The following is a 12,118-nucleotide window of genomic DNA, read 5'->3' on the forward strand; positions in this document are numbered from 1 at the left end:
CTCACCTCCACACTGTCGTGGGTGGGCGACGAGGAGGTGGAGGAGTTCTCCACCCTCTTGAAGGCGGAGGCCGAGCCTAGTTCAACGCTGCGGACGCGCTGGGCGAACTTGAGGGAGCAGACAGACTCGCTCATGTTGCTGACCAACGGGGACACCTGGAGGGAGAGAGGGCGAGACAGAGGGAGAGAGACAGAGACAGAGACAGAGAGAGAGAGAGACACACACACACACACAGAGGGAGAGACAGAGAGAGAGAGAGAAACACAGAGACAGAGAGAGAGACACACACAGAGGGAGAGACAGAGAGAGACACAGAGACAGAGAGAGAGAGACACACACACAGAGGGAGAGACAGAGAGAGAGAGACACACAGAGACAGAGACACAGAGAGAGACACACACACACAGAGGGAGAGACAGAGAGAGAGAGAGACAGAGAGAGAGAGACACACACACACAGAGGGAGAGACAGAGAGAGAGAGAGACAGAGAGAGAGACACACACACACAGAGGGAGAGACAGAGAGAGAGAGAGAGACACAGAGAGGGAGAGAGAGACACGGAGAGAGACGCACACACACAGAGGGAGAGACAGAGAGAGAGAGAGACAGACAGAGAGAGAGAGAGACACACACACAGAGGGAGAGACAGAGAGACAGAGACAGAGACAGAGAAACACACAGAGAGGGAGACAGGGGTGAGGTCTACGGCATCTCAGCATCATCAATACAACGTACACGTTGAGGAGAACCAGTGTGGCGCCATGTTGCTCAGGAGCGAGAGCGGCTGGCTGTCGGACCCCCTCACCTGCACCATCATGAGGGTCTTGCTGTCCCCGCTCAGCGAGTCCTGCAGCAGGTAGGTGAGCCGCGAGTTCCTGAAGGGCACGTGGGAGTGGCGGCAGCGCAGCGCGTTGATGACGTCGCCCAGCGCCGACAGAGACTTGTTGATGCACTGCGCCTCGCGCAGGCGGCTGCCCTCCGCGCCCGACTTGGCGATGCGCTCTGAGCCCGCCAGGTCCACCAGGTTCAGCTTACCTGCGCGGGAGGGAGGCAGCGCGCGTTTACCGGGTTCCCTTACGCACAAACGCCCACATGAGGTCACAACTAAACTTGTGGTTGGTTTGGTGGATGTTGTGGTGGTGGTTGTTGTTGTGGTTACTGGTTGTTGTTGTGGTGGATGTTGTGGTGGTGGATGTTGGTGCTGGTGATGGTTGTTGTTTGTGTGGTTGTTGTGGATGTTGGTTGGTGTGGTGGTGGCTGTTGGTTGGTGGTTAGGGTTAGGGTTATTGTTGTTGGTGGTGGTGGTGGCTGGTGTTGGTGTGGTGTTGGTTGGCGTTGTTGGTTGGTGTGGCTGGTGTTGGTTGGTGGTTAGGGTTAGGGTTATTGGTGTTGGTGGTGGCGGTGGCTGGTGTTGTCCTACCTTGAGTGCGGTTCCCAGTGGCCGAGTTGAAGCCCGCCACCGTGATGACGAGCAGCGCGTGGGAGCGGGAGCTGTGCTCGTTGAGGTTGGTGCAGGCGGTTGCCCGGTTCATGTGGCCGAGCTCAAACACCTGGAGGAGGAGGAGGAGGGTCAGAGCTTTGTGGACGCCTGACCTTAATGCAGAGTTCAGTTACACAAACGCAGAGTGTGGGATGTGTACATGCGCTCGTAAAAAAGCCGGTGAACAATGTCATCGTTGATACATTAACACATAGGCCTAATCCAACGGGATAGACGCAAATCCCTTCCTGTGGACATTCCATCACCTCAACTGGAACAGGCAGTCATGGGTCTCATGGCATTCGCTGTATCCCTTATCCGGTTATAGGCACGCACTAAACAAAAGTATAAACTACTGTATTGTACAGCGAGGTTGGACCACTCGTGACCGATGTGTTTGTTCTAGAGCTACTGTGACCACAAGGGCCTAATGAACGATGTAATGCAATCAGAGCGATCAGAGAGAGGGGGGCAGCTGACCCTGTTGATGTCCTCCGGGCACTGCACCGTGATCTGGGTGAGGCCGGGGACGTAGAGCTGCCCGCTGCCGTCTGGGTTCATCTTGATGTCCAGCTTCTCGCTGGGGTTGTCTCCCAGGAGGTTCCTGGGGGGGGGGATCACACCGGGGTCAGGTTGTGCCTGGAGAGTGTCCACAGACTGGGACACCGTTCTGAGAGGGACGCCCAAAGCACTGGACGAGGACGCGTTGGAAAAGTCCAGGCCTGATTTCTTTCCAAGAGTTTAACTTTGATTTATTACATTTAACATTACTTGGATGTTTTATTACATCCAATTAATGTAATAAAATATGAGCCTTTTTGAATCACCAGATTTGTTTGTATAGCAAACACATTAAGTCGATATAATCACTCGCATGAAGCACATGATACTTGAATTAAAGAAGAAGTAAGTGCTGACCACATGCTTTTCATCTCGTGCCGAAGTACGTACACACACACACACACACACACACACACACACACACACACACACACACACACACACACACACACACACACACACACACACACACACACACACACACACACACACACACACACACACACACACACACACACCTCAGGGTCTCGTTGTAGATCTCCACCATGCTGACGGTGATCCTGTAGTCCCAGTCGGGCTTCTTCTCCATGACCTCGGAGAAGAGCAGCCGGAGCGCCCGCTGGTTGATGCCCGGGTTCTGGCCCGCACCCTGGGGGGGGGGGGGGGGACAGAGAGAGAGAGAGGGGCGTACGACCATCAGACGCTGCTCAGACCCAGCAGCTCCAGTCAAGAGGGCGAGAGCAAGTGAGAGAGTGATGGATATATTTGTATGATTATTTTATTCTATATTCATAAAGAGTCAGACAGGAGGGTATGGAATAGAGAGAGAGAAGCGGGAAGACATGCAGCAAAGGACCACGGTCAGGAATCGAACCCGAACCCTTAATGGTACGCGCTCTACCCGGTGAACCACTTGCTAAACCCTAATCTCGTTCTAGTCTCTCCAAAACGCGTGGCGTTAACACCAGCTGGCGTTCCCGGGCTGGTTCTATGACGTCAAGAGTTCCGAGGAAGGCACCAACGTGACATGAGGATGAGCCGACTCACCTCCATGGTGTAGGTCTTCCCCGAGCCCGTCTGTCCGTAGGCGAAGATGCAGACGTTGAAGCCGTCGATGCACGAGGTCACCAGCGACTGGACCTCCTGGAACACCTGGGGACGGAAAAGGATTGATTTGATTGGTTTACTGGCGATGGTAAAAGGTAAATGGACTGCATTTATAGTGCGCTTTTCTAACCGGTGGCCACTCAAAGCGCTTTACAATATTACCCAACATTCACTCACTCATGCACAGATTCACACACACGACGGCGGAGTCAGCCATGCAAGGCACAAGGAACACCTCGACATTCAGCTAGGAGGAGTCGGGGATCGAACTAGCAACCTTCCGGTTACCAACCAACCCGCTCTACCATCAGAGCCACATGCCCCCGATGGCACACAGACGTCCACACGACAGTCCCCCGGGACAGACTGACCTCTTCCTGCGTGGCCTGCGGTGGGAAGACCTTGTCGAGGTCGAAGGTCATGGTCTTGCCCTTGTTGGAGAGGTAGAGGACCGCGTCATCGTCCGAGTCGAAGCTGACCATGTTCCGGGACTCGGTGGAGACGTGCTCCTCGTGGCTGACCGGCCGCACCCGGCAGAACACCCGGATGTTGCCTGGGGAACGGGAAACACGGCCTCGGTCACACGTGGGATCGGTAGGGCGGCACCGCAGGAAGTTAACATGTTGGTTTCATCCATCGCTACGTCGCATACGTCGCCAGTGTATTGCCCTAGCATAGGTGCTTGGTTCTATGAACATCCCTACGGTACCGACAGTGATATATTGGTGGTTCTCTTCTTCTCACAATGGATACTTATTGTACGTCGCTTTGAATTATAGCGTAGGTAAATGTAAGCATAGAAATTGTTTTCTTAATGGATGCAAACAAAACATACTTTATTTTGAGTCGATTTTATGATGGCAAAATGTGACGATTGAAAATGTAAATATATATTTTGTTACAGACTGGTCTGGAACTGTTACTTCAACTGCATACGGCCTTTAACTCTTTGCTGCGCCCTCATATTAAGGCCCGTTAACGTCAACCGTTTCCCTGGCGCCCGGTGTTCCTGCGTTTACCTTTGAGGCGCACCAGCTCGTTGTGACACTTCTTCCTCAGGTTCATCTCCCGCTTGTACTTCCTCAGGAGCTCCTGGTTGGCTGCGCTCACCTCGTTGATCACCTGGCAGATCTGCAGAGAGCGACAGCACAGCCACGGCTCAATACACACACAGACACACACACACACACACACACAAAGGATGTTTGTACAGCCGGCAGCGACGCCGTGGTTACTCACCTCCTGCTTGGCCTCCACGATGGCCTTGTCCAGCATGTAGGGGAACTCCTGCACCTGCCTCTTGAGCAGGTTGTAGTCGCAGGTCAAAGTGCGCAGCGCGGGCTGCAGGGTCAGCAGGTTCATACGGACACCTGCACAGGGGGGCGACGGGGGGAGGGTGGGCGAGAGAGGGTCAATAGTGCCGTAGCAAGGCTGCTTTTTCTTTTTTCGAATGGAGCTTATTTACTGGATTCCCGACGACCTAAATTCATAGAAAACTGACACCTACAAGACTCCTAAAAAAATCCCCAAACTCTTATTTATACATCTATATCTATAACGATATTAAAAAAAACAATAAATAGGAAATAATTATGGCTGGTTACAATATGGGTTTAGAAGAACTGACCCGGGACAAGAGTCCCGATGAGGCGAGCCCCCCTCTCACCCACCTGCTAGGTTCTCGTGGACCGCCTTCATCTCGCTCTCGGCCCTCACGAAGGCCTCCTCGATCACGCGGTTCTTCTCCTCCTCCAGGCTCTGCATCTCCACCTCCAGCTGCCCCTGGGCCCGCTCCATCTCCCCCTCGTACACCAGGATCTGCCCCCCCACACACACACAGCGTCAGGAGGGGAGGGCGCGTCTCACGGGAGAGCAGCCAGGGACCGAGCACCAAAGCTAGCCACCAAAGTACACGCTACGACACACATGCTAGGCTCAAGGGCTACGGTCAGCCACACGCTAGGCTAAAGGGCTACGGTCAGCCACACGCTAGGCTAAAGGGCTACAGCCACACGCTAGGCTAAAGGGCTACAGCCACACGCTAGGCTAAAGGGCTAAGGTCAGCCACACGCTAGGCTAAAGAGCTACGGTCAGCCACACGCTAGGCTAAAGGGCCACAGCCACACACTAGACTAAAGGGCTACGGTCAGCCACACATTAGGCTAAAGGGCTACGGTCAACCACACGCTAGGCTAAAGGGCTACGGTCAGCCACACGCTAGGCTTAAGGGCTACGGTCAGCCACACGCGAGGCTAAAGGGCTACGGTCAGCCACACGCTAGGCTAAAGGGCTACGGTCAGCCACACGCTAGGCTAAAGGGCTACGGTCAGCCACACGCTAGGCTAAAGGGCTACGGTCAGCCACAAGCTAGGCTAAAGGGCTACGGTCAGCCACACGCTAGGCTAAAGGGCTACGGTCAGCCACACGCTAGGCGAAAGGGCTACAGCCACACACAGCAAAGCCATCCGCAAACCAAGGGCGACGCAAAGCCCCGGGGTGTGCAGGTACCGCGGCGCTACAACATTACTGCTCTATAAAAAAAAAGATACGAAACACGGGAGGACGGGCTGGGAACGTTTACTGCTAGGAGCTGGGAGCACACACTGGGGGGAGCGTCCAGGGGGGACCAGGGAGCACTGGGGGAAGAGACCTACTGGGACAGCTGACTGGGAGAGAGACCTACTGGGACAGCTTACTGGGAGAGAGACCTAGAGGGACAGCTTACTGGGAGACGACTACAAGCGCACAGGTTCCAAACGCACTCGACTGACTCACTAGCCGTTTTAAACCCAAGCTCTCCCCCTCCCTCCCTCCCTCCCTCCCTCCCTCCTCCCTCCCCCTCATCTCAAACCAGATCATTCAGTAGTTTGTTTTTTCAGTACATGGCAGCTTTGGAACCTGCAAGCTCACACAGGCAAGACTAATAGTATGGAGGACGTCTCCTGGGGGGGTTCAGGTGGACCACAGGCAGCAGGGGAGCTGGGGTTGGGTTTGGGGGGGGGGGGGGGGGGGGGGGGAGGGGGTATGGGTCAAACCTTGGACAACCTGCGAATGACCTCCCCATTGTCCGTCCCAACGGCCATGGAGAGCAGGCCACAGAGGCGGGCTCTGTCCGAGAGCAGCTGCAACCAAACGCAGGGAGAGAGACGGGGTGAACTACAGGGCCAGTGATGGGGAGGAGAGGGGGGCGGGACCTCAGGCGCTGCCGGGGGGGCGGGACTTTTGTTTTAGTTTCCTATTAACTCAAGACTCAAGAGGTCAGAGGTCAGAGGGCGCCTGGGCCCTGACGGACACCCCCACAGTCCATCCCCCCGCCCGACGGAGAGAGGACCATGGAGGGGCCGGGGTGGGCTGTCGTCGGGGCGGGGGGGGGGGCGGGGGGGTCCCCTGGGGGGGGTCTACCTGGGTGCGCAGCTGGGTGCAGCTCCTCTGGGACTCGTGCAGCTGCGTCTCCAGCTCCCGCAGCAGCTGCCTCTGCACCAGCAGCTGCTCCGTCAGGGCGCCGCTCTGCGCCCGCGCCTCCGCCAGCGCCCGGCCCGTCTGGGCGTTCTCCACCTCCACCGTCTGGGTCACGTACTGGGAGGGACGGGAGGGGAGCACGGTTACTGGGAGTCGTGGTTTACATTCCTGAAAGCGAGCCGAATTCACAACACGCGTCTTTGTGATTTATCATCCAGGAGAGGCCTCACTAAGGGTTCTACAAGAGACCGTTCTGTTCCCCAACTGGGTCTGCAGTGTGTGTCTGCTCTGCAGTGTGTGTCTGCAGTGTGCGTGTCTGCAGTGTGTGTGTCTGCAGTGTGTGTGTCTGTAGTGTGTGTGTGCGCAGTGTGTCTGCTCTGCAGTGTGTGTGTGCATCTGTAGTGTGTGTGTGCAGTGTGCCGCTGCTCTGCAGTGTGTGTGTCTGCAGTGTGCTTGTCTGCAGTGCGTGTGTCTACAGTGTGTGTCTGCAGTGTGTGTGTCTGCATTGCAGTGTGTGTGTCTGCAGTGCGTGTCTGCAGTGCGTGTCTGCAGTGCGTGTCTGCAGTGCGTGTCTGCAGTGTGTGTCTGCACTGCAGTGCGTGTCTGCAGGGTGTGTCAGCTCTGCAGTGTGTCTGCAGCGACTGGGTTCATCCGGTCGTTGACTCCGTGCGTTCCAACCCCTCTCCGGCGCCTCACCTTGACGGGCGCCGGCGCGGCGGCCTGCCGGGCCAGCTCCTCCTCACACTCCTGGAGGCGGAGCCCGAGCCGCTGCTCTGCGTCGCCCCGCCACCGCTGGCTCTCGTCCAGCTGGGCGTGGCCCTCCTCCAGCGCGGTCTGCAGCTCCGCCCGCTGGGCGTGGCTCTGCAGCAGCTCGCGCTCCACCTCGGCCAGCCGGCGCTCCCGCTGCCGCGCCTGGCCCTCCCAACGGGAGACCTCGCCGCGCAGGGCCTCGGCATCCTGGGAGGGCCGCACACACACACACACACACACACACACACACACACACACACACACACACACACGTTACAACAGGGGGTTTACAGTTCAATGGTGTCGCTTTGCTTCCAGGTTTCATGTCTTCATGTTTTTCTAAAATGTTTTTTGAACACAAAAACACTCACACGCACGCACACACACACACGCACACTCGCTCTGCGTTTTGTGTATAAATAGTATACTTTTAAAAGAGCAGGAACCCTAACCCTATTTGAAATAAAACACAATAGTGACTGCAGGAAACATTCACAGGTTTTAACGGCTCGTATCGGGACCGTTTGGGAACGTCTCCCTGGGCTTCCTCAGCTCAGGCTGTCTAACCCGGTGCACACACACCTGGCCGTCGTCCCGCTCAACACTCACCTGTCCGTGGGGGCAGGCGGGGCAGGCGGAGGCGGCCGGGGGGGCCGGAGGGGGGACCGCTGACGTCCGGCACGCCTTCAGCTCCTGCTTCAGCCGCTCATTCTCGACCACCAGAAGCTCCAGGTGCTTCTCCAGATCTGTCGCCCCCTGGAGCCCGGGAGGACACAACGCAGATGGCATGGAAGACACTGGTTAGAGTTATAACACTTATTCTATGTTGTACGTCCTAGCACTTAATGTAAGCACTTATTGTATGTTGTACGTCCTAGCACTTAATGTACGCACCTATAGTATGTTGTACGTCCTTGCACTTAGCATCGTAGCATTGTGTAGCATATTATCGAAGCTGTCTTTGTTGTATACGGGGAATGGGTTAACCTAGCGATTGTTGGTGCTTTGCACTTGGTTCTATGAACATCCTTACTGTACCGACAGCGATATATTGTTGTTTCTCTTTCTTCTGACAAATGTACTTATCGTTAGTCGCTTTGGACAAAAGAGTCTGCTAAATGTAAATAACCTTGCACTAAACACGACGACCCAGACCCCACTCAGAGGGGTGTGTTCCCCATGGTGTTCACGCGACCAAACAGAGGTTGTCTTCCCGCGGCAGACCCAGGAATGTGAGCCTAATCAGCGGCCAAGCCAGCGAGTTTCCCCTCCTTGTTTTACTGCCCTCGCTCTTTATCTCTCCACCCTTTGTCCTCACCAGCTCAGAGCGCAGTCTCCCCACCTCCTGGGTCTGGTCCAACAGCTTCACCTCCAGCTCCTCCACCTGCCAGCACCGCATCAAAACAAACTTTATTCACAGAGCGCCGTTCGTGCAAAATAAAAAAAATGCGATACAATGTGCTTGACAACACAATGAAAATAATAAAAGGGATTAATAGGAAGCTGAATTAAATAGGTATGTTTAAGGTTTCTTTTAAAAGGGGTTCACAGATTCCCAGAAAACTTTGACAGCCAATACATGACAACTTTACATGACAACTTAGAATATTTCACCAATATTCGTATGCAAAAGGCAGCGTCAGTCCATCAAATACTAGTACGAGTACACAAGTATGAAAAGCCGTTCTGAATAACGAGCAGTGTTCTCGTTTGTATTCAGCCAATATTGGGGATCATCCAGACTGAGGCTTTCTGCTCCAGTACAGCAGGGGGGGGGGGGGGGGGGTCATGTGACGGGTGTCATGTGACTGCTGAGCGGGCTGGAGTCCAGGCCAAGGCGTGCGTACCTGTGTGTGCAGCTGAGCTATGAGCTGCTCTCTCTCCGGCCCACTGGGCTGGGTCTCTGTGGGTTTCTGCGGCTGCCTCTCTTCCTGTGGTTCAGCCGGTGCTGTGTTCAGAGGGATGGATGGTGGTTATTTTATTTTAAGAACTCAAACGGCCTTTAATAGGACCGTCTCTCTCGCCTCTAGACCAGCTAGTGTAGGGTAAAGTATCTCGTCTCCCCGTACACTTGCTCTCTCCGCTGGGCTGGTTGGAGAGTGTCGAGGAAAATACCCACGGTCTAATACTCAATTATTACAAGCGGTCGAGAAGGACTTGGTTTGAATGATCAAGGCTTTATTGTCACCGCAGATAGTAACAACAACACCCGAGTTTGTTTGCAAAGAACTCAGGTAATAGTGGTACTCTCTGCGGTGACAATAAAGCCTTGATCATTCAAACCTAGTCCTTCTCGAGTATTAGACCGTGGGTATTTTCCAGGACAAGAGCAGCTCTGAAGTATCACGTGTCCCCGTCCTCCTGCTCTCACCACTGGTCTGGGAGGAGAGCAGCTCCTCCTGCAGTGTGCGGATAATGCTGGTGTTCTCCAGAACGCTCTGCTCGTGACTCTGCTGCAGCCTCTGCAGCTGGAGCTGGCGGGCGCGCTCCTCGCTGTGCAGCCGGGCCTGGATCTCACACACCTTTTCCTGCAGGGTCTGCCAACAGGCACAGGCACAGGCACACACACACACACACACACACACACACACACACACACACACACACACACACACACACACACACACACACACACACACACACACACACACACACACACACACACACACAGGCAGGCACACACACACACAGGAATGTCATGGATTTGATCGTGCTCAAAGGAAGCGCTAGCTCACATGGCCTTGCACTACTTAAAAGCATCACGTGACGAATTGAGCGCATCGACATCCACAGCGCATCTAGTCTCTAGACTCTCTAGTGTAACACGCTAAGCCAGTTCTAGCTGAGGCGGCGATGAAGACAAGACCCAAGCCCTAAGCAACAGAACCAAGGAAAAGAAAACTGGTACAGCACTAACGAAAGGAGCCTAGCCCTAGCGCAGATTAGTCTATGACACGACAGCTTCAAACGGGACGGGACACGCTAATGAGTCACCACTAAGTAAGATTGTGGAGAGCGTTACATCGTTAGTTGTCCAGCAGTAGAACCAGGAGACCTTCTGCAGAGGAAGGAGCGAGGGAGACACAAAAACAGAGAGAGGGACGATGAGGCAGTGAGACTCGACTAGAGGAGAGATGACCGAGAAACACTAAACAACCCGATGAACTGTAGAGGAGAGACTAGGAGAGACCAAGAGTCGACTGACTGACTGTCGTGTGTTTAAACTTTGTTTAAAAGTGCGTGTCAGTCAGTCAGTCAAATGTACTGAGTGTTTAAACACGCACACAGTCAGACAGCCATTCAGACTGACTAAACACACACAGTCAGTCAGCCAGTCAGCCGCGCTGTAAACGGCAGACAAAAGTGTCAGTGGGAGCCCGGGGGGGCGCTCCAGTCAGCTGCTGTGTGAGTGCAGCTGTGTCAATGTCATGGAGTGAGTCAGCAGCCCCTCTGCCTTCAGTGCAGCGCCGCGGCCCGCAGTCAACAGGCAGCGGCGTGCCACGGCAGGGTTCTGTTGAGCGCCCCGGGGACCTGTACCGGTAGGGGCCCGCGTCACGTCTCTGTACGAGGAAAGGGAACGCGCTTTGCTGACTCCATCAGTCTGAATCTAACCCCAGGGGAATGCACTGCATGTGGCCGCAGCATAGCTTACATACTTTGGTAGAAATGCAAACGGATGATGATCCACTTTGTTATCGGCCGATGTCAGTACAGATCCAATCTGATATTGTTACTGAAGTACTCTTAGATAAGTAATACATAAAGGAAATACTTGTAATATTAATGTGGCAACACAACTCCATACCATCTAATGACATAATGAATACTAATACTAATACTAATTATAATGATAACTGATTCCAATGATATACGAAATGTTTTATTAGGCCCGTGGGACGCCACTCTCCTGGCAACAGAGTGAATATAAATGGGTATAATGCTCACAAACAATCATCGTATCAGAAACAATTACAGCCCTCAAGCTTCAGCTGTGCTCTACTAAACACCCTCTGACCTTCAGTGGTTTATAACAACCTATGTTTATCCAATCTACCAAACCTCTATGCTCCAGCCTGAGAACCACACTACAGTCAGTCCAAGGCTGGTGCTGCTGAAGCTAGAGCTAGCTTATAGCCCGTACTCTAAGAGGTTAGCAAATGACCGTTTCTGCCAACCAGTGTGTGAACGTTCTTCTACACTCCGAACCCAAGACCTGTTCTTTGACTATCATAAAAGGCACGTCAACGTCACACAAAGAACGGGTGACCCGACGAAGGGACCCCGGCACAGAGACGGTCCCCCAACGCTGTGTGGAGCGTCAACTTCGCCATCAGCATGGATGGATGTCATGATTTCTGCTGTATATATGTTTTTATATGTTTTTCTGTGGTATATGTTAGAAGCGGGTATATCTGTCATCTGTTGTATACGTGGGAAGAGAGTTTATTAGTTATCTGCGTGCTACACAGTGTTGCTGCACCTTTTTAAATGTATGCTGCCCTGAAACCAACTCGACCGTGGGAAAACAATTATCATACACACTTTAAAGAACCTAACCCGCTGTGTCCTGCGTCCGTCACGGGGGGCTCACCTGGATGAGGAGCTGCTGGCCGGGTAGGTGGGCCTCAGAGAATTCGGGGGTCAGAGAGGGACGCTGGGAGAAGGCGGAGGCGGGAAGAGATAGGAAGGAACCCTCGTCCTCACCATCACTCATCAAGAAGTCCACTGAGCTGGCTGCGGGTGGACACACACACACACACA

At 54.1% G+C, this 12,118-nt stretch overlaps 1 protein-coding gene across 17 annotated transcripts in view; it reads right to left on the minus strand.

The window, feature by feature from the left end:
* The window catches only part of kifc3 (kinesin family member C3), a 28,745-nt gene that overhangs the window by 2,783 nt on the left and 13,844 nt on the right, over positions 1–12,118 (minus strand). For 11 of the 17 annotated variants that reach the window (XM_030377013.1, XM_030377025.1, XM_030377017.1 and 8 more), the window contains 18 exons: positions 11,949–12,091; positions 10,380–10,415; positions 9,729–9,894; positions 9,205–9,305; positions 8,676–8,741; positions 7,967–8,113; positions 7,304–7,564; positions 6,551–6,724; positions 4,819–4,966; positions 4,388–4,518; positions 4,168–4,279; positions 3,520–3,701; positions 3,089–3,193; positions 2,560–2,690; positions 1,961–2,084; positions 1,421–1,550; positions 806–1,035; positions 6–155 (listed from right to left, as the gene is read on the minus strand). In XM_030377013.1, coding sequence (XP_030232873.1) covers positions 6–155; positions 806–1,035; positions 1,421–1,550; positions 1,961–2,084; positions 2,560–2,690; positions 3,089–3,193; positions 3,520–3,701; positions 4,168–4,279; positions 4,388–4,518; positions 4,819–4,966; positions 6,551–6,724; positions 7,304–7,564; positions 7,967–8,113; positions 8,676–8,741; positions 9,205–9,305; positions 9,729–9,894; positions 10,380–10,415; positions 11,949–12,091 — 2,537 coding nt within the window. The remainder of the gene's footprint in view (positions 1–5; positions 156–805; positions 1,036–1,420; positions 1,551–1,960; positions 2,085–2,559; positions 2,691–3,088; positions 3,194–3,519; positions 3,702–4,167; positions 4,280–4,387; positions 4,519–4,818; positions 4,967–6,550; positions 6,725–7,303; positions 7,565–7,966; positions 8,114–8,675; positions 8,742–9,204; positions 9,306–9,728; positions 9,895–10,379; positions 10,416–11,948; positions 12,092–12,118) is intronic. The other 6 variants (XM_030377018.1, XM_030377021.1, XM_030377020.1 and 3 more) reach the window with 1 other exon arrangement.

The sequence above is a fragment of the Gadus morhua genome, chromosome 14 (genome assembly GCF_902167405.1).
Source record: "Gadus morhua chromosome 14, gadMor3.0, whole genome shotgun sequence".
NCBI classification, from domain to species: Eukaryota; Metazoa; Chordata; class Actinopteri; order Gadiformes; family Gadidae; genus Gadus; species Gadus morhua.